Consider the following 23,177-nt stretch of genomic DNA (forward strand, 5'->3'; position numbering starts at 1 on the left):
CTACAGTAATTCGTAATTTAGTAATGAGGCTACGCTAATGAGAGTGGTAAATGTCCATTATCCACACAGCCTTCATTTTGCATGAGGGAAGTGCAGCACACATCCGATGCGCAAGATGGCGGTATAACTGTCATGTAGTCCTCCGCCACCGAAAACAAAACAAAGAGCAAAATCATTCTGCGCTCTAACGCACGTGGAAACTGTGTGATAAATACGTTTAAAGGTAGGAGAATATATTTACTGTTTTGAGCAAATTGATGCAGAGCAGCATGTTTGACCTTTCATGGGGAAAACTTTGTCCTGTGGTGTTACGTCCTGATGGCACACATATGCCATACACTGAAACGCTGTTTTAATAACCCTAAAGAGAAATAATGATTAGTTCGTTTTATTTAACGTCATATGTTATTTATCATCATCGATATATTTATCCTTGTTTTGTTTATATCAGGTTTTTGTGATCTGTCGATAAAACATGATTAAATGTCATTACTCAACAAGTATGGGGTAACCTACTATAGTATTCTGCGGTATTACTATAGCAAGTTAAACGGTGTGCTTTAATATTCAAATCTAGGAAGTCTACGACAGTTTACTGTAGTAAATACTACTATAACATTTTCATATGGGACTCTCATTGCTTTAATAGTAAGAAGGATGTTGACCTGTCATTTACATTGATTCCCAGAAGACATTTATCCAGAGCGAATTACAAATCTCACACAATTCCCCAAATCTTAAGAGCCAACAATGGACATAGTCTGTTGTCGTTCATTTTTTATTTTAAATGATTTTAATATAATGTTTTCTAGATGACATCCTTAGCACATCAGTTGAAGCGACTGGCATTGCCGCAGAATGACCCTAACCTGCTCAGCCGGAGAGAGGTCGCCTCTGTGCTCTTTGACCCTAAAGATGCAGCCAGCATGGACAGAAGCACCTTCCATGCATTGGGTGAGAAGAACAACTGACTAGAGCTTTTCCATTGTCTTATGAACGATATTTCTTTTCAGTTTCACAGATCTTCATTTTTGAATCGTGCCCGTTGATGTGAGGTTACTTCATTCGATAAGATGTATGTTGTGGTCACAGATCTGTAATGCACTGCACAGAAAGCTATGTGCCGAAAAGCCAATATACCCTTCTGAACGTGTATGGTGGTTTGGTGCAGTCATCGTTTCTCTTTAAACTGGTCATTCAGATTTCTTGCGATGTGACCATTGAGAAAGTCACGTTTTGTAAATGTTTACTGTTGCTGGTCATTTGTCACAGGCTGCACAGGACTGGAGGAGATGACTGGAATTGATCCAGCGTTCTGCGAGTTTCACGAAACTCTATTCAGTCAGGCCTCTCTGACTTTAGAGCGCAGCGTCCAGTCCAAAGAGGTCAACAAGAAACTAGACAAGAGCGTCTCGCTCTTTCTCACTCGGCTGTCACCTTACTTTCTGCTCAAGCCTGCTCTGAAGTGCATTGAATGGCTAGTACACAGGTGCTCTTGCTCTTCTTGTATAGATCTCATGTTTTCACACTATTGTTTTAAAGCAATATACTTGTCAATGGCAAAATTGTGCTATATTTTGAAGATTTAATTTAATTGCGGACGTTCCGTTTGACCTCTGAAGGCATGAAAAAATGATCAATAATACAAATGTGTTGATTGCAGATTCCACATTCATCTGTATAACCAGGACAGTCTGATTGCTTGCGTTTTACCGTATCATGAGACTAAAGTGTTTGTACGAGTGATTCAGCTTTTAAAGATAGACGATCCAACCCACAAATGGCATTGGCTGCATGGAATTCAGGTAAACCTTATCGTTCCTAACTTTTTCTTAAATTAGAATTTAAGGAATAGCATGCCAGTTAAAAAGAATTTTCTTCATAAAGCAACACTTTGTAGTTTTTTCAACCTTAAAACAATGTCTTTAAAATAATTTCGGTGGTAGAACAACTCATAACTGGACGAATTCTACTGACGCTAGGGCTTTCCAAAAAGAATCGATTCCAAGGCGTTGAGAATCGAGAGTCAATTCCAAAGGTTGGAAGCGATTCCATTTAAGACTCCTCTTTAAAAGCCTTCATAAGCACAAGCCCCGCCCCTTAGCTGATGTTGTCGGTCACCAACCACATTTACGTTGTCACACTGTTGTCAGATTTGAGTTGATCTTTTATTTGCTTTGTAGAAACCTGGTGTTCCTCTGGCCCGAGGAACTCTGCTCACACACTGTTATAAGGATTTAGGCTTTATGGATTTCATCTGCTCTATGGTCACAAGATCAGTTAAGGTAAGACACCGTTAGCTGGGGTTAAAATCATGATTGGTTGCATTGGTTAATGCTTGATTGAATTTGATTGTAGGCGTACTCTGAATTTTTCCACGATGGGAACTGTCCCCAGCTGAGAGTGATCTTCTCCTTCTATGCCTCTACCATCGTTCCTGCGCTCGACGCTGTAGAAAAGATAACTGATCCTATCATCGCCAAACTGCTTCCACATATACAACTGGTAAGACCGTGATTGTGAATATGGTCATGCTGCACTCAACTCCAACAGTAACATGAACCACGTGAAGCGAGATTAGTTTACACAAATAATAGTAACGTTTCATTATGGTTGACTATGTTATGCAAAATTGACAAAAAAGATGTAAAAATGTACTAGAATTGTTGGTATTTGATATGCTTTTGTACAACTTGATCTAATTCACCACTTGATTAAACTGATTATGGTCTGTCTTAAATGACCAGGGGCTGAAATCGGAGCTTTTGGACTACAGGGCTGCCACTTACATGAACGTGTGTCAGCTGGCCGTGAAGGTGGTGATGGAGGCTCAGTTGGTGGACTCGTTGACTGTGCAGTTGTCCAGGTCTTTGGGTCAAACACCACAACTGGCGAAAGAGGGTCTGAGCTGCATTATCATCCTCCTCCAGAACCAGAAAGAAGGGGTAGTTGGTTTAAAGTAAGTTTTAATGATTTGCTTCTGAATTGGGCGAATCTCACAAAATCTTGGTTTCGAACACGATTTTCTTAAAAACACTTGCGTAAACACGTGTTTCCGTAAACCCGGCGATCCGTGACTCCTCTTCAGGGGAAGCAGTAATGCGAAGCTCGGCAAAACATGTATTTAGCCCGTCATGTGTGTGGCGCATCATGTCAAAGTACGTGCCTGCTGCAGGCGCGTCGAAAGGGTTTTTAATAAAAGAGACGCTCGCGTTTGCTAGATACTCGCTTAGTCTCATGTGTAATCAGAGTTAAGTGTGAACGCGCGCGTCTCTTTTATCATAAACCATTTCGACGCGTCTGCAGCAGGCACGTATTCTGACATGACGCGTGATGCACATAGGTTCACGTGAAGCGCTGAACACGTATTTTGAATTCCTGCTTCCCCTGAAGAGGAGGCACCGATCGCCACTGTTATACATGTAACATTTTTTAAATGAGAAAAACTACCTGTATCAGTAATGAGAATGAAAAAAGTCATGTACACAGCATGACAAGAGAATATGAAGCTTTAAACTAGAAAAATATAAAGTATCTGTTCAAAAAAATTCCTCATTTTTATTATACATGAATATTCTGTCAATGATTGTTTTTGTCATTCAAGGACATCTAGAAGAAGGTCAAATGTCATTTTCAGAATATTTTTAACTTTACTCTGTTTACATTGCAACATATACTGCACTCAGACAAATCGGGACGCGTTACAGAAATGAGAATTTCAGCAGAAAATGAATTAAAATACATAATTAAATAAATATACTACCAGGTTTCGTAAGTATAACCCAATTAATTGATCTACTCATGCTAATGTTTTCTATCATATTACTATTGTAATGAATGTTTTTGTGTGCATTTAAAAACTATGTAACCGTTTTTGTCTTTCTATAAGGCCCTTTGGGTATCTGTGTGCTGTGCCTACCTTGGTGTCCACCCTGCAGAGCATATCTGCAGTCCATGACATCAGTCCCTTACTGCGATACCTGCTGCCCCATCTCATCCAGACTGTCATGACACAAGATGGTTAGTTACTCTTTGTGCTGCTTCTGAACTTAAGTGAAATGAACTTGGTTTTGCTTGTTATTGTAATTGGTAAGAAATGTAACGTGTTAGATAACGTTATCGCATTGCTGGTAAAGTCACTATAACGCATGGCCTCTTGTAGATTATTTCTCGTTGTAGTGTCTCTGTAGGTGAGCAGCAGAATGAAGATTCGTCATACATTGTTGACCACCACGGTCTGTTAGAGTCCGTCGTCCAGAACCTTTACCTGAACAGCCACCTCGAGAACACTGTGGCCAAGTAAGAAGAGCTAAATTCAATTTAAATGAAAAGACTGTATGAAGCGTAAATATTTTCTCTTCTTGTACCTACCTCTTTCAAGGCTTCTTCTGGAGGAATATGTTTCCCGTGGTGACATGCCCTCTGATAAGATTTCAGCTCTGAACCAAAGGATGCAGTCTACTGTACGACTCTTTGAATCCAGGTACCTTTAAAGTCCCCACGAAATCAAAATTGACCCTGTCTACTGTGTTAGCGCTCATTACATCGTCAAGTTAATCCAAGTTTTTTCCTAGTGATTTTTAATCAAAATCTGTAAATAAACTTCCTGAAATGGCGATCCTTCTCAGAGAACGTTCAACTGTTAGTCAACAAGCAAACAGTTACATGTTTAAGATGTCTTCTTAAAAAAATCTGGAGATCCGGAAAACATCTGCTAAACATCTTAGAAAGGGCAGTTTTACATACATTCTAAATCATAAACATCTTACAGACATCTTCTTGATGTCTATATGACATCTGACTGTAGACTTATTGCAGATGAGCAAACAAAAAAAAAATACGTCTTGCACATGTAAATGCAGACATCAAATACAGTTGACATCTTCCAGATGTATATGTGCTTTCTAGATTCAGTCACTTCACAGTTCAATAAAATCGTGCCACAACCTCAATTCTTCTCATTTGATATTCTCTTTTACTTTGGAATATGTCACATAACATCGTCAAGGCTTTAAAAAACTGTGTTGTTTAATTTAACATTGTGATTTAGTTGTAAATATTCTGTTGGTTGTATTTTGTTCTAACATTTGTGTGGTGTAAAAAAACTTAAACAGGAAGTACTTGGGGACCAGTGTTGTTCACATCTTGCTAAATGATCTATAGTAGATTATATTCTGTGTGTTGTTTAAGTTTAACAGCATTAATATTTATAATAATATTTTATTTTGTTTGTTGTTTATCTTGCAGATATCCATGTGAAATGGATGTGGTTTTGGAAAATCAGGTTAAAAGTGTGTCATGTGACCATGAAAAACACCTGCTCCATCAGTTCATCTCTCTTTCTGTGAGCTGTGGGAAATACCAGGTAAGCCACTGTTCTGTGTCCTTTCCATTAGTCGCACTTTGATTTTGGAAACAGTCCATTTTGGCAGCTTTCAAATAAATAATGAATCGGTGAGATATAATAATAATATGCAGTCATTTAGTCCCCCCAATAAATTCAGGAATCGGGAATAAATCAGGATCAGGAGCCTGGCGTGATAGTGATAGTTATTCACCAATGTTGACTAGGCTTGTTGCGAGATTCGGTGTCACCGGTGATCCACGGTGTCCACCCGCCTACCGATTACATCACTTGTCAAATAAAAGTTTTTTGTTTCGTATTCCTTTCTTATTTATTTATTTAGTTATTTAACATAAAAGTTTTTCGTTTCGTATTCCTTTCTTATTTATTTATTTAACATAAACGTTTTTCGTTTCGTATTCCTTTCATATATATTTATTCATCAAAGTTTTTCGTTTCGTATTCCTTTCTTATTTATTTATTTAACATAAACGTTTTTCGTTTCGTATTCCTTTCTTATATATTTATTTATCAAAGTTTTTCGTTTCGTATTCCTTTCTTATTTATTTATTTAACATAAACGTTTTTCGTTTCGTATTCCTTTCTTATATATTTATTTATCAAAGTTTTTCGTTGCGTATTCCTTTCTTATATATTTATTTAACATAAACGTTTTTTGTTTCGTATTCCTTTCTTATATATTTATTTATCAAAGTTTTTCGTTTCGTATTCCTTTCTTATTTATTTATTTATCAAAGTTTTTCGTTTCGTATTCCTTTCTTATTTATTTATTTAACAAAGTTTTTCTTTTCGTATTCCTTTCTTATTTATTTATTTAACATAAACATTTTTCGTTTCGTATTCCCTTCTTATTAGTTTCATATTTATTGATCTATTTGTTGCACAATGTGTGCCGCGATTACTCGTTTTGTTATATAGGCAACTTATCTAACGTAAATGTTTTTTATTTTCGTTTCTTATTTATTTTCTGCTTTATGTGTGCTGTGATTATTCATTTTGTAAGGTCTGTGTTTAATATAAGCAAATGTCATTGTACTTTTTTTAGTTTTGTGTGTTTTAATTAAGAAAGATATTGAACCCACCATAAATTCAAGCAATTGCCGTTTCCGAATTGCCACTATTTTAAAAAGGAAATGTTGACAAATACTCGAAACAGTTTGTGAACTTCATAATATGTAGTTATTATTGTAGCATATTTATTTCAAATCTTCATGCCTAATGTGTTGTGTAAATAATTGTGGCATGTGTATCTGCAGATCCTGGAGGAGTCCGACACGTCTCTTATGCTCAGTCTAAACCATCCGTTACCTTCAGTGAGAAACATGGCTGTCAACTACCTGAAAGAGATCTTCACCTCACAACATGTGTGTATCTGCACCTTCAACGTTCACATCGACACCAAATCAATAGGAGGCCTGTTTATTTTCTTTAGATGCACTACTAGCCACATTGTGAGGGATTCATTAGTGCATTTTACAGAAAATAAACGCTTGCTTGGTTATGTTTCAGCAGAATGTAATAACTTCATGTTCTAATTTAGCCTCAGAAAAGAAACTAGGGAATATTCTAATGCCCGTAATTGCTAATGTAATGAATGTAGTTACAATAATAGCAAATGGTGGTAGATTAAAGATTTTGTCATTAGGCTAGATGAAGATGCTCTGGAGGAAGTGGTTTATGATGGGGTCCTCCTAATACTTCATTACCAAACAATAATTTCCCCATATCTTCCGTTTCATCTAAAAGATGTTAATGAGTGGTCATTCTTATGTTAGGCTGTTTGTTAGTCCGTCTTATGTTTGATATATTTTCTGCTTTAACATGCAGGAGATGCACGTCAATGTAATGAAGTAATAAGATGTTTGTGTCCTGTATGTTGCAGAATGGCTTCGATGAAGTGTTTCTGAAGGATTCGTTGCTGGAGAGAATAAAGGATGACGTGCCGGAGGTTGTGATGTCTGCCATTACAGCACTGGAGGTCAGATAACCAATTGATGCACAAACGTTTGATTTCATTGATTTCTCTTGACGTGGAGATGAAATGCCTGTTGTGGTTTCCAACAGCTTCACTTAGGCTTTGTGGATTCAGAGGAGACGTCCTCAGGTTTGATTGCTCTTCTGCACCGCACCAAACCATCAGCTGATTGGTTAGTTATTCTGGAACAACGCCTTTGTTTCCTTAAAGGAATCGTTTGACTTGACTGGTCTTGTATTCTGCAGGTGTTTGGTGCTGAAGGAGGCTGTGCGTGTTCTCGATGACCCGCGTGTGGTCGAGGGCAGGCCGGATCTGAAGGCGCAGGTTACGTGGGATCTCCTGCCATTCCTGGTGGTGATGGGTGCAGAGCCCGAGTGTTTAGAGCTGCAGCTCGCATCATGTGTCGCTGGAACTACTCTGATCTCCCAGCATCCTCTGACCAAAGGATGGGCCAAAGGTTGCTACCGATGACATTTCAATTCATTTATAGTCCTTAGAATAAATGACATGTTTTCTTCACGTTTAACATCTGACCCAGAATGTTTAGTGAGAGCATTGGGATTTGATTGGGTTTTACATTTTTATGCAAGCACTTGCTTTGTATAAGCATTAGCCAATCAAACCAGGTACATTTCATGTTGTCTTAATTCGTAGTGCTGAAGGAAGTTCAGGCCAAAACCCCTCCATCAGACATGATGGAGATGGCCAACCAAATGCTAACAACAACTCTGATAAAGAACCTGGCCGACATGGATCACACGACCAGACGCAACACTGTAAGACTCGAACCTTAAAAACGGATTCATGTTTTGATATACATATGGAGTATATAAGTCCATGTGTGTGTGTGTTGCAGCTTGAGAATGTGTGTAAGGTCGTGGGCCGTCAGGGCAGCAGCGTGCGGGAGAGAGCAGCGTTTGTCGTCTTGTGCTTCACGCTTCTTCAGAGTCTGGAGTCGATGACTGAGAGTCAACATCTGCACACGGCTCAGAGTGTCTACAAACTCCTGGAGCCTTCCCTGCTTCACATCTCCACGATCCAGGAGGTCGGACCCCCGACAGTTACTGCAAACCCCATCACAGCTTATTACACAGCTACTTGCCACAAGAGTCATTTTTTAGACAAAAATGTAAATGTTTTAGTGGAGCGTTTGTAAAAATGACGTTTTTGCTAGTGGCTTTAAACCAATACACAAAGTCGAAAGAAGACAAACATGCCTTCTCTTATTAGCTAGGCATGTTTATATTATAATAATTATAATAAGTATTAAACTGCACCGCTCAACATGTCCCTTCATGAGCAGTTTTAGGCAGTTGTTATTGATTGTTCATGGTATACATGCGAAACAGTATTACTTCGTAATATTGAATAAAACATTCACAAATACTTCATGCATCCAAATGTATTGCATTTCATTTCTGTCACATTAGGTGTCTGATGTGGGGTCGGGTGTGTGCGTGCCGGTGTGTGTTGGCCTGGGTAAGTTCCTGCAGAAGTCGAACTCTGGTCTCAGTGCAGAGCGAGAACACAGCCTCCTGCTTCTCTCACTCCTGCGGCTGTTCATCACTGCCCTCAAATGCCCCAAATCCACATTTAAAGGTACAGGACTCAATGCGTGTTTTATTAGGGAAAATACTTTTCCGTCTGTCTGTGTAGCACAAGTTCACCAAAAACCCTTAAAAAGCTACCAGAAACCAAAATGACAAGTTACCTGCTAACAAGTACATGCTGTGTATTTCAGGTGAGCCCTGGTGGAACCCTGAGAAGATGGACACTAATACCTGCTGTTACCTGCATCTCCTGTGTCGTCTGTTTGATGTGGTGATATCAGGGGCCAGTCAAGGGCCGCTGACCCCTCGCTTCAGGAGCCTAATGCAGCCCATCCTACAGGTGCTGTTATCTTTTCATTACTGGAAGTATTCAGTGTTTTACTGTCCAAGTTTTAGTACAGTTACCGATACATATTAAAGTCACCATAAAACAGAAGCAGCGATTGTCTTTTCTGTACTGGGACGTATATCTGAGTGAAACGGCTTCTGAAATGAGGAAAAATGTAGGGCGGGACCAGTGTTGGGTGTACTAGTTACGAAGTAATTAGTTACTGTAATTTAATTACTTTTCCCTTGAAAAAGTAAAGTAAGGGATTACTCTTATTTTTTCTGTAATTTAATTACAGTTACTTCTGATGTAATTAAACTAAATACTGTGTGTAATATATGTGTGTGCAATAGTGGAATTGACATCAAAATTCAGAGTCTAACTTTAAAATCTGTTCTTTAATGTATAATTCTCACATTTGATATTTTTTGGTCAGTTAATAAGAGTACTTTATGTAGTTTAATATTATTAATTTGAATGAATTAAAAGAGCCCTTTCATGCCTATCCTTGAATCACTTAACTCATCAAGGTTGATATAGGATATAGAAAGTAATTAGTAATAAGTAATTAAATACTTTTTGGAGAGAGTAATTTGTACAGTAATCTAAATACTCTATTGAATATGTAATTAGTAACTAGTAATTAATTACTTTTTCAGAGTAACTTACCCAACACTGGGCGGGACTAGGGATGGGCGATATGGCCCTAAAACTCGATCACGGTATTTTCTGGTATTTGTTGCGGTAACGGTATAAATGACGATATAACTATAATACCATCCGTCGCTGTTTTTGCTACAGGTGATAGTAGCTGCATGTAGTATACAGCCTCAGAAACACAGACATTCATCAAAAAGTAAAACGTACCCCAAAACGAAACGACTCTCACAGAAACATATACTGTATCTGTCTATGACTCGTGCTACAGAAAGAGAGCAGAAAAAAGAAATCTAATTAAATAATCGACGCTGTCATACGCTCATAAACGTGTTTAAAATAACGTCATACAAACTGGCATTATGTACTGGATGTAAATAGGCAACAGTGTGGTGCGTGCCATGAAAGCACATGTTGGCGCGAGCTGCGCACGGGACGCTCCGTTCATGCATCCTCCTCCATAACAGGCGAGAAATTATATTAAACAACTTGTGCAATGCGCGCGGGCGCAAAACATCTAACAATGTTTATAATAAAGACTTTCAACCAAACTAAATGTTGTTGACTATCAAAAAAATACTTCACAAACGAATGAAATAAAAGGAAAGCGAAACTTAACATTGACTCGGATGCATCTACAGTGCCATCCTTCACGAGAGTTAGAGCTCCTCTTTTAGTGCAAACTCTTTCTCAGCTTCACGTCCGTGATTAAATATTATGAGGGAATACATTTTTTTTTTCAAGTGCACAGGTAAGTCACTACAATATTCCATGAAAACAAAAGATTTTTCAATTTTGATTTCATGCTGTCTTTAATATTACGGGTTGTAACGATACGCTCGGCTCATATTCAATACAATACACAATACTGGGTTCACAATTACAACATCACAAACTCGAATAAAAGATTTATTTCCAAAACATGAACCATTTTCAAGAACTGTGTAACAACCTGTTATAGAATTGACAACATTCCTGGTTTATTTGAACCTTCTATATGAAAATTAATAAAAATTGCAATTTACATTTAATGTAAATTTTAAATTATGGAAACGAACATGAACAATAGAATTAAACACATGTCATACCTAAAACAATATGTATATTATATAATACAAATGAATATTATAAATTAAATATAAAATAAATTGCTACATAATCAGACCTGAAATGAACTTCGGGGCAGGCGTGTGCGTCCAATGAAAACGTCTATTGTTACATACCGTAATTAATGTGGTTTATTTCAATTTCGTTAAAGTTATGCGTTGGATGCCACTTTTACAATTGTAAGGTTTCTGAGAGTGCAGGCAAAGGTGTCTTCATAAAATTTTTCACTGTGTTTCATCAAAAACAACAATGTTGGCTACATGCTCATTTATGTCTGGCTTTTGGTTTTGCAGGTGCACCTGAACGAGCCCTTGACTCTGTTTAAGTTTCTCGCTCTCCTGTGGGGTTACAACAGTAATTTAGGTGACCAGCTGGACTGTCGAGTCAGTGCCATACTGCAAACTCAGGCTCTTTATGTGGGAAAGGCTTTGCTTTGCAAGCAGCCAATGAAAACCCTCAATGTACTGGCATCAGGTGCCTCACCAGGTGCGTCACTCTCTTACATAAATGTGTTCGATATGGTTTTCAAGCAAGAGGACGGATGATAACTGCCGATGGATTTCTTCCTGCAGTGGTGCCGTCTCTGCTGGTGTGTTTGCGATCGGGCGTGTGTGAGGTTCGGAAGGCTTCCATCGCTGTGCTTCACTCTTTCAGGGGGGTCGTATCGTCACCTTACCATCCGCTGGTGGAGCATCTCCTCAAATCATCTGAGGAGATCATCGCTGACCCCTCGTACCTCAGCCAGGTCAGTCACAGCCGCTTTGAGTTGAGTTGATCATTTGGGTTCCATGTGTTTTTGGCGAAGAATGAACACTTCTGCCGCTCCTGCAGGCACTGTCCATGGTTTACGAGGAGGCGATGTTGTTGAAAGGCAAGAGTAAAAAGCTGGCCTCTATCGATCAGCTCCTGCAGTGCGTGCAGTTACCCTGTTGCCCCTTATACACCTCCAAAACTCTGCTGCGGGCCATTCAGGACATCCACGGAGAGGTACGGCAACGACCTTTTCTCATACCTCTTTCAGCGATGGATGCGTATGCGTACGAACGCATCTTTTCCTCTTTACCCAGCATGTTTTGGATGCTCTTCTGCCGGCTGTGGAGCGTCTTCTCGAGCAGTGTGCTCCAGACACATGCACCTTCCTGCCAGATGAGGCTCTCGTCCTGCAGCTGCTGCTGAGCAAATTCAACGAGAAGTCTGCACCTTTACTGGCCAAAGAGCCCCGGTGCCTGGACATCTTCCTCCGGGCTACTGGCACGTCGGCCAAGCCGTACCCCACTATGCCTAGTTTCCAGATCATTGCCCTGGAGCAGGTTGGTGGACAAATAATAACTTTCATTGCAGATATCTTTGACAGACCCTTCTGGCGTTACCTCAAATGAACATTGTTTCATTAAGTAACTTTAGACACCTCGGTTCAGTTTTTCTTTTACATTCGACATTGAACATATATATTAATATTAGGGCTGTCAAGCGATTAATCGCGATTAATCGCATCCAGAATAAAAGTTTGTGTTTACATAATATATGTCTGTGTACTGTGCATAATCATTTTGTAGTTATTAACACATACACATCCATGCATATAATCCAAGAAAAATCTAAATATTAATAAACATTTATATATAATTTCAATTATTGGTAAATATAAATAAATACATGTAAATATTTCCTAAATATGTATACTTGTGTATGTGTTTGTATTTATAAATACAAAATTAATATGCACAGTACACAGATATATATTATGTAAACACAAACTTTTATTCTGGATGCGATTAATCGCGATTAATCGTTTGACAGCCCTAATTAATATCTAAACCAAAAGTAGCATTAAAAAGGTCAAATAACGTAAGGTGATGTTTCCTTAGATCACCAAGCCATTCTTCGCCGCACTTGGAGATGAAAAGATTCAGCAGAGAATTCTTGCCGTTCTTTTTGACTTGCTGGTGGGGAACAAGAACTCTGCCTGTACCCAAGCCGTCAACAGCGTCTTCAAAGTGGTACGGATATTATTCATATTGTTGTGGCTTCACGGATTACATTTACAGTTATCCCTTTAATTCTCTGGCCCACCAATGATAAACATCTGTATTTGTGTCTGTAATGAACGTTTTAAAGCGTCTGTGGTTGTAGATCGCAGTGGATGCAGAGTTAGTGGCCAATGAGCTGATGCCTGCAGAGAAACACCGAGTCGCAGCGAGCGTTCAGCAAGCACGCCGCAGTAAATTGCAGAGGTGAGGGGTGGCCCTTTTTGCGCCAGGCTTCAATACAGGAAGATTAAACTGCGTCCGTTTTCCTGCAGAAAAACACAAGACGCGTCTACGGCAGGACCAGAGGAGGCTGTGGTCTCGTGGCCGAGAGTCACCCTGATTTTAGAGCTGCTGCAGCACAAAAAGAAGCTGAAGAGAGCTCAGTGTCTCGTGCCGGCTCTCTTTCACCTGCTCTCCAGGTGCGTAACGAACATCTGTTCACCGGCTCGACACCTGCGCACACTTTCATTACAAGTCTATTGGAGTGAACTCCTGGTTAGTTTAGGTGGGTTGTGAAAGTTTTGGTTCAGGATCAGGTTTTACAAAATCGTTCCTGTCTGAATATAGATCACACAGACATGTTTCCCAGAAAAAGAACACATTGATTTCATGTACCTTAACTACACTTTAAGTTGCATCGAGTGAAGGCATCTGTCAAATGACGCATGAATGAAAGTTAAGTTGTTGTGAAATGTGTTTTGCAGATGTCTGGAGCGTGCCGCAGCTGAGCAGGAGAATATGGAGTACACCAAACAGCTCATCCTCATCTGCCTGCTCAACATCTGTCACAAACTCTCTCCAGATGGAGGAGCTGTCAGCAAAGGTACGAGAAAGTGCCTCGGCGCGCTTCAAAGACCTCTAAACGTGGTCTGACACACTATGTGACAATTTGCACAGTAATACGAATGCGTGGTTTTACCGCACTCTATGACGTAGGAGCCTTGCAGTACACGTTCTTTTAAAGACCCTCAGATACAACGACCTCTTGAACTGTGCATGCTTTTTGTTTTTAACGGATAGATTTTCTCTGCTGTTGAGGTTTGTTTTTATGTTCTGTGATTAGATGTGCTGGAGGAGGACAAGTTTAACGTGGAGCTGGTGGTGCAGTGTGTCCGAATGTCAGACGTTCCCCAAACTCACCATCACTCCCTGCTGCTGCTCGGAGCTTTAGCTGGAATCTTTCCTGTACGTACATTCACAGAGACATTCACAGACACGGTTTTTGAGAACGGCATTAACCATCTTGTTCGCTCATTTCAGGAGAAAGTTCTTCACAACATCATGCCCATCTTCACTTTCATGGGCGCCAACATCATGCGACTGGACGATGCTTACAGTTTCCAGGTCATCAATAAGACTGTACAGGCGGTCATCCCTGCTCTTATAAAGGTCTGTGACAAATCATCTGAAACCCTTAACCCAGACTAGAGTGATCAACTGAACTTGCCCTGTAGTGCTTGTGCCATGTATGATACGTTTGTACAGAACAACCTACATGCGCTTGATTCTCTCACAGGCCCATAAGGATGGCGGTGTCCAGTCTGACGCCAACATGGAGATGGTGGTGACGCGTATTATGCACGTGTTCGTTGATGCTCTCCCGCATGTGCCCGAGCACAGGCGCTTACCCATCCTCAGTCAGCTGCTGGGCACGCTGGGCCCGTCTCACTTCCTCTGGGTCCTGATGCTGCTCATGTTCAAGCAACACGTCACGCAGACGTCCGTCAACGCCGCCGGGCCTGAAAAGGTTTCATTTGTTGTTTTATGGATATTTCCTGTGTGTTTAGTTATTAGAGGCATGGAGTGCGTTTACATGCACAGTCTTACTCCGATTATGCTTAATAAGCTGATCATTTGTAAGTCATGGAAACGCGGTTTTCTTTTATCGGGGAAAGCTCATAAACGGCGTAAGCAAAACCCGCTCGGCAGGGGTCGTTTTTTGCCCATTCCTCAGATTTCGCGCTGTATGTAAACGCCTTTACCGGCTTTCTCTCAGTTTTGTGCGCATGTCTGACAGCGCTATAGTAAAAGTCCCAAACGGAAGTTATAGTTATATAGGACACGAGAGGAGATCTAAAAATACAGCTTCTGACCGTTTTCCCGCTGCGTTTTTAATGACTAAACAGACTATCGACGACGACGTCACTGCGCGCGAGAAACCCGGCAAGTCTCAAACTTCCATGTAAACGCGTGGTTTATTACCGTGCATGTAAACACGTGAAAACAGGTTTCTTTTGAAGCAGATTTTTGATAGATATCCGTTTATTTCGTGCATGTAAACGCACTCATTGATGGGATGTTGTGTGTTCAGGAGTCTGTTGTGGAGAGAGATCAGGACTTCTGGATCTCAGTGTGCTGCGAGTTTGAAGTGAAGGAGCAGCTCGCCTCCCTCATCCGGGTGCTGCAGTACCTCATGACTCTACCGCAGGACAGCGAGGAAGGTGAGAGAGCAAGTTCAGCAGTATCCTCAACCTCCTTTAGTTTTACATCTGCGGCAAATATACAGAAGATTTTTAATATATTAACGATAATCGGTATGTTTTTAAATCTGTTTTTTTTTGCACTGCATGGTGGGAACAGTCGAACGAAGCTTGTGTCCGATTTCTCTTAGTCGTTGTTGATGTTCAAATCACCAAAACAGACACAGCCCTACCCCCATCTGTCGCTTTCGTTAATGTCCGTCCTGTGCACCTTACTGCTGATTGGCTACAAGGTTGTTTTGGTACTCGGCCCGATTTGTCTAAACAAGCGTAATTCGGAAATCGCTGATCCCGCCTTTAAGTTGAGGTTGTACATTATTAGTAAAGTTCAGTTTGATTGATATTAATTGATTAACATTCAAATGGTTGATCAATTAATCATTAATACAAAAAATGCTTGGGAGAACGCCAAACATCAACTAGCAACTGCAGTTTTGCTCTCTCTTCCGTCAGTTCTCATGGTTACTGAAAGCATTTGTGTTTAAGAGTTTAATAATCATAAGCTTTAATCGGTTAGATTAACGATTAAGCATTTTTTTAATCGCAGTCACAAATATGATTGGTTTAGACATTGATTCATTTAGAGTGAATCAGTTATTTAGAATATTCCACTTGAATGAATTGTATGTTATTGTATATTGTTTTGTTCTGTTGAACACAAAATGAGATATTTTGAAGAATGCACCTTTGACTGCCATTTAATTTTTCCTACTATGGTAGTCAATGATGCCCAAGTACTGAAAAAAGTCGCTGACGTTCTTCTAAATATCTTCCTTTGTGTTCAGCATAACAAAGTCATTTTTTAAACATGTTTGGAAACACTTGAGGGTGAGTAAACAATGACATGTTTTCACTTCTCTTCACAGATTCTGAGAAAAAGCATACTCGAGGAAGAAGTGCAGTGAAGAAGGAAGAGACCGTCTCCGAACTGATTTTCAACGTTCAAGCTCATAGTGGCAAAGAACTCCGTCATTTTAAATTCCTCTCCGTCTCTTTCATGGCTCATCTCCTGGCCTCTGACAAATTTGTTGGAAAGGTAGCTTCATTGATACTGGACCGCAGTTCATTTAAAGGGATATTTCAGCCAAAATTTCCCCATGTTTTACTCTAAATACCCTCAAGGCATCCTATTTGTATATGACTTTGGTGTCCTGGCTCGTCCAAGCTTTAGAATGGGAGTGAATTGTGGATGAGATTTCCAAGGTCCAAAAAGTGCATCCATCGATCAAAAAACTGCTCCACGGGGTTACGAACGAACGCATGGATTCGTGTCAGAAGGCCTTTATTAACCCCATGGAGCAGTTTTTTGATCGATGGATGCACTTTTTGGAGCTTGGAAATCTCATCCACAATTCACTCCCATTCTAAAGCTTGGACGAGCCAGGATACATGGTATCGCAACTCCGACTGCATTATTCTGAAAGAAGAAAGTCGTATGCAAATAGGATGCAATGGGGGCGAGTAAAACATGGGGCTGAAATATCCCTTTAATGTTGATTCATGATGACTTTGGAATAAGAAATGTAATCGTTTGACAGGTCGCGGACTGTGAGGACATTAAAGACGTCGCCTTACAGAATCTTCAGCAGCGGTGAGGATAAGCGTGACAGTGTTTAACTGGTTTGTGGTGAATTGATTTGCTGATTGTGTGTTTTGAGCAGTCTGCTGGAGGAGGTTCTGCGCTATATCCATACAGTTGCACGATGTGTGGAGGATAACTCGGACAAACCCACGGCGAAGTTCTGGAGAGCTCTGCTCAGCAAGTCCTATGACACCCTGGACAAGGTACTGTAGATCTGCATTGAGCCGATGCGTTGAACAACAGCGTTATTGTCGCAGTATCATGTCTAAGCAAGTGACATTTCTTGTTTTACATGGTTTGGGCTAAAACAGATTTGAACGGAAGACATGTTTAGGCTCTTTGTGCTTTTGTCTTAAGGTGGTGCTTACGTGGCCTGTTCTGTGTCTGTCTGTTTTGCTGTGGATATTAAAACGATCAATCAATGAATCATTAATACTAAAGAATTAGGGCTCTCAAACGATTCATCCAGAATAAAAGTTTGTGTTTACATAATATACAGTATGTCTGTGTCCTGTGAATATTAATTTTGTATTTATAACCACATACACTTACATGCCTATATTTAAGGAAAATTTCAATTAAAATACATATCATTTAAATTTGGGCTAAGCGATATTGAGGAAAAATGCGATATGCGATAACATGCTAAATAATGCGATATTTGATATGCAATACGATATTCCTTTTTCTAAAATCGATTTAAATTGTATTAAAGTATATTAAAGAAATTATATAACCAACATATATTTCACATTATTTTAGGAAAAATAACAAATTTAAACAAAAATAAATGAAACAAATTTAGCTTCGCGGCGAGGATTGTTGATTGACTTGCGCCAGAGCATGCGCACACTATCATGCACACGCACGCATATCCCAACTAACATCCGCGTGCCAGATAGATACTATACTATCCGCATCGACCTAAAACTTTCACCATACATAACTTTCCGAAGAATTAAATATGCATATCGCGATGGTTTGCGATAAATGAGCTATTGCGATGTGCAATATTTCGATAGATTGCACAGCCCTAATTTAAATGATTGGTACATACATGTAAATATTTCTAAAATATGTATACCTGTATGTCTTTATAAATACAAAATGAATATGCACAGTGCTCAGACACATAATAGATAACACAAACTTTTATTCTGGATCTCTCTCTGCCATTGGTTTGCATGATACCTGAAATGATCTTAATCAATCACTCGTCAATGATTTATTATCTACTCAAATAAGTAAGCACGTATTCTTGCTTGTATGTACTCTTATTTAAAACATTTAATCACTCTTAGGTGAATGCCCTTCTGCCCATGGACACCTTCATCACAGTCATGAGAGGGCTGATGGGTAATCAGTTGGCTTCGGTGAGGAGGAAGGCCATGGAGTTGCTCAATAACAAACTTCAGCAGAGGACTCAGTGGCAGGATGAGCAGGTACAAAACCTCACACGTACATCATCATTTTCTATTCCTGTCGTTATTCGAATTATTTGCAAGCATTGGCGACCAACTGCACATAATACGTGTCATTAAACATCCCAGTTATCATTTGTTGACATGGTTTGTTTCTGTGCCAGATTACTGTGCTTCTTGAACTCATCGGTGATCTCCTGCATATTGTGGGTCACGGTCAAGTCATGGCACGGGAAGAAGAAGAGCAGGCCATCAATCGACAGACGGCCCTTTACAGCCTCAAGCTTCTGTGCCGCAGTTTTGGCTCAAACCACCAGGAGCTGTTTGTCCCCGTGCTGAACAAAGCGGTGGAGCTGGTGGCTAATAAAGACGAGGAGAAGAACGTCATGGGAAGTGCTCTGCTGTGTGTGGCGGAGGCGGTCGGCACGCTGAAGGCTCACGCTATACCACAGTTACACAGGTACCGGTTGATGATCAATTGAGTTTTATTCTGGATGTAGTTGTCCTATGGACGTTTTTGTACTGATATGGTATGCGTCAGGTTAATGCCTGCTGTGCTGAGCACTCTGAAGAAGAGGAAGGATCTGTTGACCAATGAAGTCTATCTGCTGAGTGCCGTCACGGCCCTACAGCGCGTGTCCGAGACCCTGCCGCACTTCATTAGCCCCTACCTGCAGGACACCATCTCGCAGGTCAGCAGCGGCACACGGCGTGGCGTATGATTTGAAACTCTTTACTGTATATTTTGCCAGTGAGTGACATCATCTCGTTTATTTGTGATGCTGTAGACCACTCGCTTAACTCTGTTAGCGGTGCGACTGACGTCCTGCCCTCAGCTCACCGTGCGTCTCGCGTCTCTCAGCAACACTCTTGCCACAAAAGTGCCATCCAGGGTCCTCATTCCCACCATCACCAAATGCTACTGTGGCATGGTGGATAAGCACCAGGTAAGATTGTGACGTCGCATCGAGTAGTGACCAAAATTAAGGTCTACTTTTGGAAAAGACATATACGCTCTTAATTCAAATATATCATTATTAAAGGGACGGTTCACCCCCAAATAAAGCCGTCATCGTGTAATCACCCTCAAGTTGTTCCAAACCTGTGTAAACTGCTTAGTTCTGCTAAAAACAAAGAAAGGTATTTGGAAGAATGTCATTAACCGAACAGATCTGGGTCACCATTGACTACCATAGTAGGAAAAATTACAATGGGAATCAAAGGCAGAAGAAAGTGTACACATAGTGCAAACATAGATGAAAGAGATGAAATATAACACTAAGATAGAAAATTCAATAATAACAATAATGCTTTATTATAATAAGGCCATGTTTTGTTCATGCTACAGAACTGTCTTAGTCCGCTGATGAACATCTTGAAGGAACACATCGCTCAAATGGACAAGGACCAACTCAACAACCACCAATCAGAGCTCACTTCCTTCTTCCTGTCCGCTCTAGACTTCCGCGCCCAGCATTGCCAGGTACTTAAACAGCCTCGCTTCAATTCTTTATTCATGCGTTTTTCTTCAAACGCAGTGGTTGACAGGATTATCAGTGATTATGTGGTTTTCTAGGGAGATCTGAAGAAGGCCGGTGAGATCGAGGGCAGTGTGATCGACTGTCTGCTGGGGATGGTTATGAAACTTTCAGAAGTCACGTTTAGACCTCTCTTCTTCAAGGTAAACATCAGTAAAACAAAATTTCATTCCATCCCACATTAATGTATTTAATAAAAATATAGGTTAATTGCGTGTTTTCTAATTGCTAAACATAAGCCGAATTCAGAATTTACTTGAATATTAACGGGAGAGGTCACGTGTCATTTTCTCTTGAGTGGTGTGTAGATTTCCCATGAAAGTGTATTCTGATTGGCTCTCTTCTTACTCTTGCAGTTGTTTGATTGGTCAAAGTTAGATGGTGCTTCTAAAGACCGTCTGCTGACCTTCTATAGACTGGCAGACCGGATCGCAGACAAACTCAAAGGACTGTTTGTGCTGTTTGCCGGGCAGCTGGTCAAACCATTTTCTGACCTACTCCGTCAACTCAACACTGCCCACACAGGTACGATATTATAAGAGTGTTTGTGTGAGAACTAAATTGTGTAAACTAAACCATTAAGCCAGCGTTTCTCAAAGTATGGGGGGCGGGGGGCGCACAGGTGGGGCGCACAAACGGGAGGAAATTGGGTCATTTTATTCATTCCTTTATTTATTGACCATGCACTCAAAAAAAGACACTTACATAAAACAACATCAGACTGCGAAGAAAATGTCCCATGGAACTGTAGTAGCTTTCGAAGGAATGTTAATTGAAGCGGCACAAAAACTTGAATGTGGAGAGGCGGTATAAAAGTTACATTTATGCATTTGACAGACGCTTTTATCCAAAGCGACTTGCATTGCATTATAATATACATTTGTTTCCAATTATGTGCAATCCCTGTGAAGGAACCCATGACCTTGGCGTCGTCATGTTTATCGTCATCGTCATGTTTATCAGCCTTGTTTATTACCATTTTATTGGGGCGGTTGGGGACAGGTGGGGCTCGGGACCCACCTCACCAAAAAAAGTTTGAGAAACATTACGATCTGAAAAGCACTGATGTGATTCTACTCGCACCCCTTCTCCCATAGACGAGGCCTTCTTTGATTCCGATGACGAGGATAATGCGACGAAGAGTAGTCTGCTTCTGCAGTATATGTTGGACTGCCTCCATAAGATCTTCCTCTATGATACACAGCGCTTCCTCAGTAAAGAGAGGGCTGATGCACTCTTGAGCCCTCTGGTGGATCAGGTCAGTACAGTATTGACTATGCTTCAAACACTTAAGTATTTCATACCAAGAGGCTTGAAGCTGTGGGTGCACATTCCACCTAATAAGAAAAGTTTTTCATTTTATAAAACAAACAAATCATTGACCATGACCGTCTCAACCTTTGAAATTGTAATGAGTTTGCCTTTTTGCGTTTCTGAAGTTGGAGAATATGCTGGGAGGAGAGGAGGTCTACAAGATCCACATCACCAAACATTTGGTGCCCTGCATCGGCCAGTTTGCCGTTGCCATGGGAGACGACTCGCAGTGGAAAGTTCTCAATTATCAGATTCTCCTCAAGACACGTCACGGCTCACCCAAGGTATGCAGACGCTTCCAGCAGAGGTGGGCCGTATGGTTGGCACACCCAATTTCATTAGAATACTGAGGTGTTCGTGTTTTTCTTCAGGTGCGTTTCTCAGCGCTGGTCATGTTGCTGGAGTTGGCCAGAAAACTAAAGGAGAACTACATGGTTCTTCTGCCGGAGACCATCCCATTCCTGGCTGAACTCATGGAGGGTAAGAACGTCATATCAGTTTTTAATCCAACAGCACAAGCTTATTAAACGACTGTAAGCGGAGGTTTTCATCAGGTCCTGTAGAATTATTTCTCATGCTCCCTCTTCTGTTTTTACAGATGAGTGTGAGGAAGTTGAACACCAGGTGCAGAAGGTCATTCAGGAGATGGAGACTGTTCTCGGTGAACCCCTGCAAAGCTACTTTTAAAATCTCTATTGTTTCAGCCCTGTTAAGATGCTTGAAGTGTTTGTCCAGTGTCTCTTAATGATTTACTTCATGAACTGATTTGCTGACCATGCGTGACTGTGACCGGCAGCTCCAGCAGCACATCTCGTCTTCAGACAGACAGCTCGACTTCTTTTGTGCATGTAAATGCTTTAGATTTTAGCCGCATGTCTTCCCTCAAAACGAATATAATGACATGTGTTGTGTTTAAATGTCTAGTGTTTTTAAAAAGAAACTATTTTATGGCATTGAATGTCATTTTGTAATGCATACCAATGAAAAAGATCTGGAAAACATGCATCTATATTTTGATTTATGAGACATAAATAGGGTATAAAGTAATTATGAAATCTAAATGTGATACAAATTCGTAATCTAAACGTATTCAGTGTTTTCTCTGAAATGACTTGTTTTGGGCCGATGTCACCAATCCCTCAGGCATCCATCGTCCAGCTTCTTTCTGCTATGAAATTCCCATAAATACAATAACACACAAAATAATCTGTGTTGTCTGTTTGTACTCTGCAAAAAAGTTCTTTGAACATCAGTTCATGTTTGTGTTCTTGACTAAATCAATATGCACCCAATAAAACTTTGATATCAAGGACATAATATTAGCCAACACTCCATTTCACCTGCATTGGCCCTTCGGGAGCTCATATTCCTCATGTCTTTTCTTATCACGCAATTTATGAATACTCATATAGAAGTACCTGAGAAAAAAATCATTAATTTTCAGAGATGACGGTTAAGTATAGAAAAGAGAATTTAATCGTTTGTCTTTAGAGTCAACAAGCGTAATCCGTGACAAAATCTTTGAACTTTTTTAACGTTTGTTTTAGGTCACTTTTCGATACACCATTGTTAGGGCACATTTAGCTATTTTGCAGGTCAAAATAATTTACAAAGAAAAATAAAGTATGAAATCATATGTCTATAGTGAACTGTGTATATAAACGAAAATAGAACAATTAACTTTAAGCATACTGTACAATATTGTAGGTGTTCGTAAATTCAAAGATATGCTCAATGAAGCTCTTCATATGCAAAACCGTCAATGTTGTCATCTAAAATTAATTCCTTCCCATAAAACAACAACATCAGCTCAGTCCAGCAGAGACTTTA

General features: G+C 40.2%; 1 protein-coding gene across 1 annotated transcript; it reads left to right on the plus strand.

Annotated features, from left to right (window-relative positions):
* The first annotated feature begins 59 nt into the window (after positions 1 to 59).
* Positions 60 to 22,652, plus strand: heatr1 (HEAT repeat containing 1). The gene is made up of 45 exons (XM_057358487.1): positions 60 to 223; positions 813 to 954; positions 1,273 to 1,489; positions 1,664 to 1,805; positions 2,184 to 2,285; positions 2,359 to 2,505; positions 2,748 to 2,959; positions 3,890 to 4,020; positions 4,191 to 4,299; positions 4,382 to 4,483; positions 5,248 to 5,365; positions 6,622 to 6,729; positions 7,248 to 7,343; positions 7,430 to 7,512; positions 7,586 to 7,797; positions 7,995 to 8,116; positions 8,197 to 8,385; positions 8,771 to 8,939; positions 9,082 to 9,230; positions 11,276 to 11,468; positions 11,555 to 11,727; positions 11,814 to 11,969; positions 12,050 to 12,292; positions 12,851 to 12,982; positions 13,116 to 13,216; positions 13,285 to 13,431; positions 13,717 to 13,835; positions 14,076 to 14,197; positions 14,273 to 14,401; positions 14,529 to 14,759; positions 15,324 to 15,453; positions 16,359 to 16,528; positions 17,031 to 17,083; positions 17,154 to 17,277; positions 18,376 to 18,516; positions 18,660 to 18,955; positions 19,037 to 19,187; positions 19,284 to 19,442; positions 19,844 to 19,978; positions 20,072 to 20,176; positions 20,390 to 20,558; positions 21,131 to 21,291; positions 21,473 to 21,631; positions 21,719 to 21,827; positions 21,946 to 22,652. The coding sequence occupies exons 2-45, from the start codon at positions 813 to 815 to the stop codon at positions 22,032 to 22,034; spliced, it is 6,447 nt and encodes a 2,148-aa protein (XP_057214470.1). The 5' UTR covers positions 60 to 223; the 3' UTR covers positions 22,035 to 22,652.
* The last annotated feature ends 525 nt before the right edge of the window (positions 22,653 to 23,177 follow it).

The sequence above is a fragment of the Triplophysa rosa genome, linkage group LG18 (genome assembly GCF_024868665.1).
Source record: "Triplophysa rosa linkage group LG18, Trosa_1v2, whole genome shotgun sequence".
Taxonomy (NCBI): domain Eukaryota; kingdom Metazoa; phylum Chordata; class Actinopteri; order Cypriniformes; family Nemacheilidae; genus Triplophysa; species Triplophysa rosa.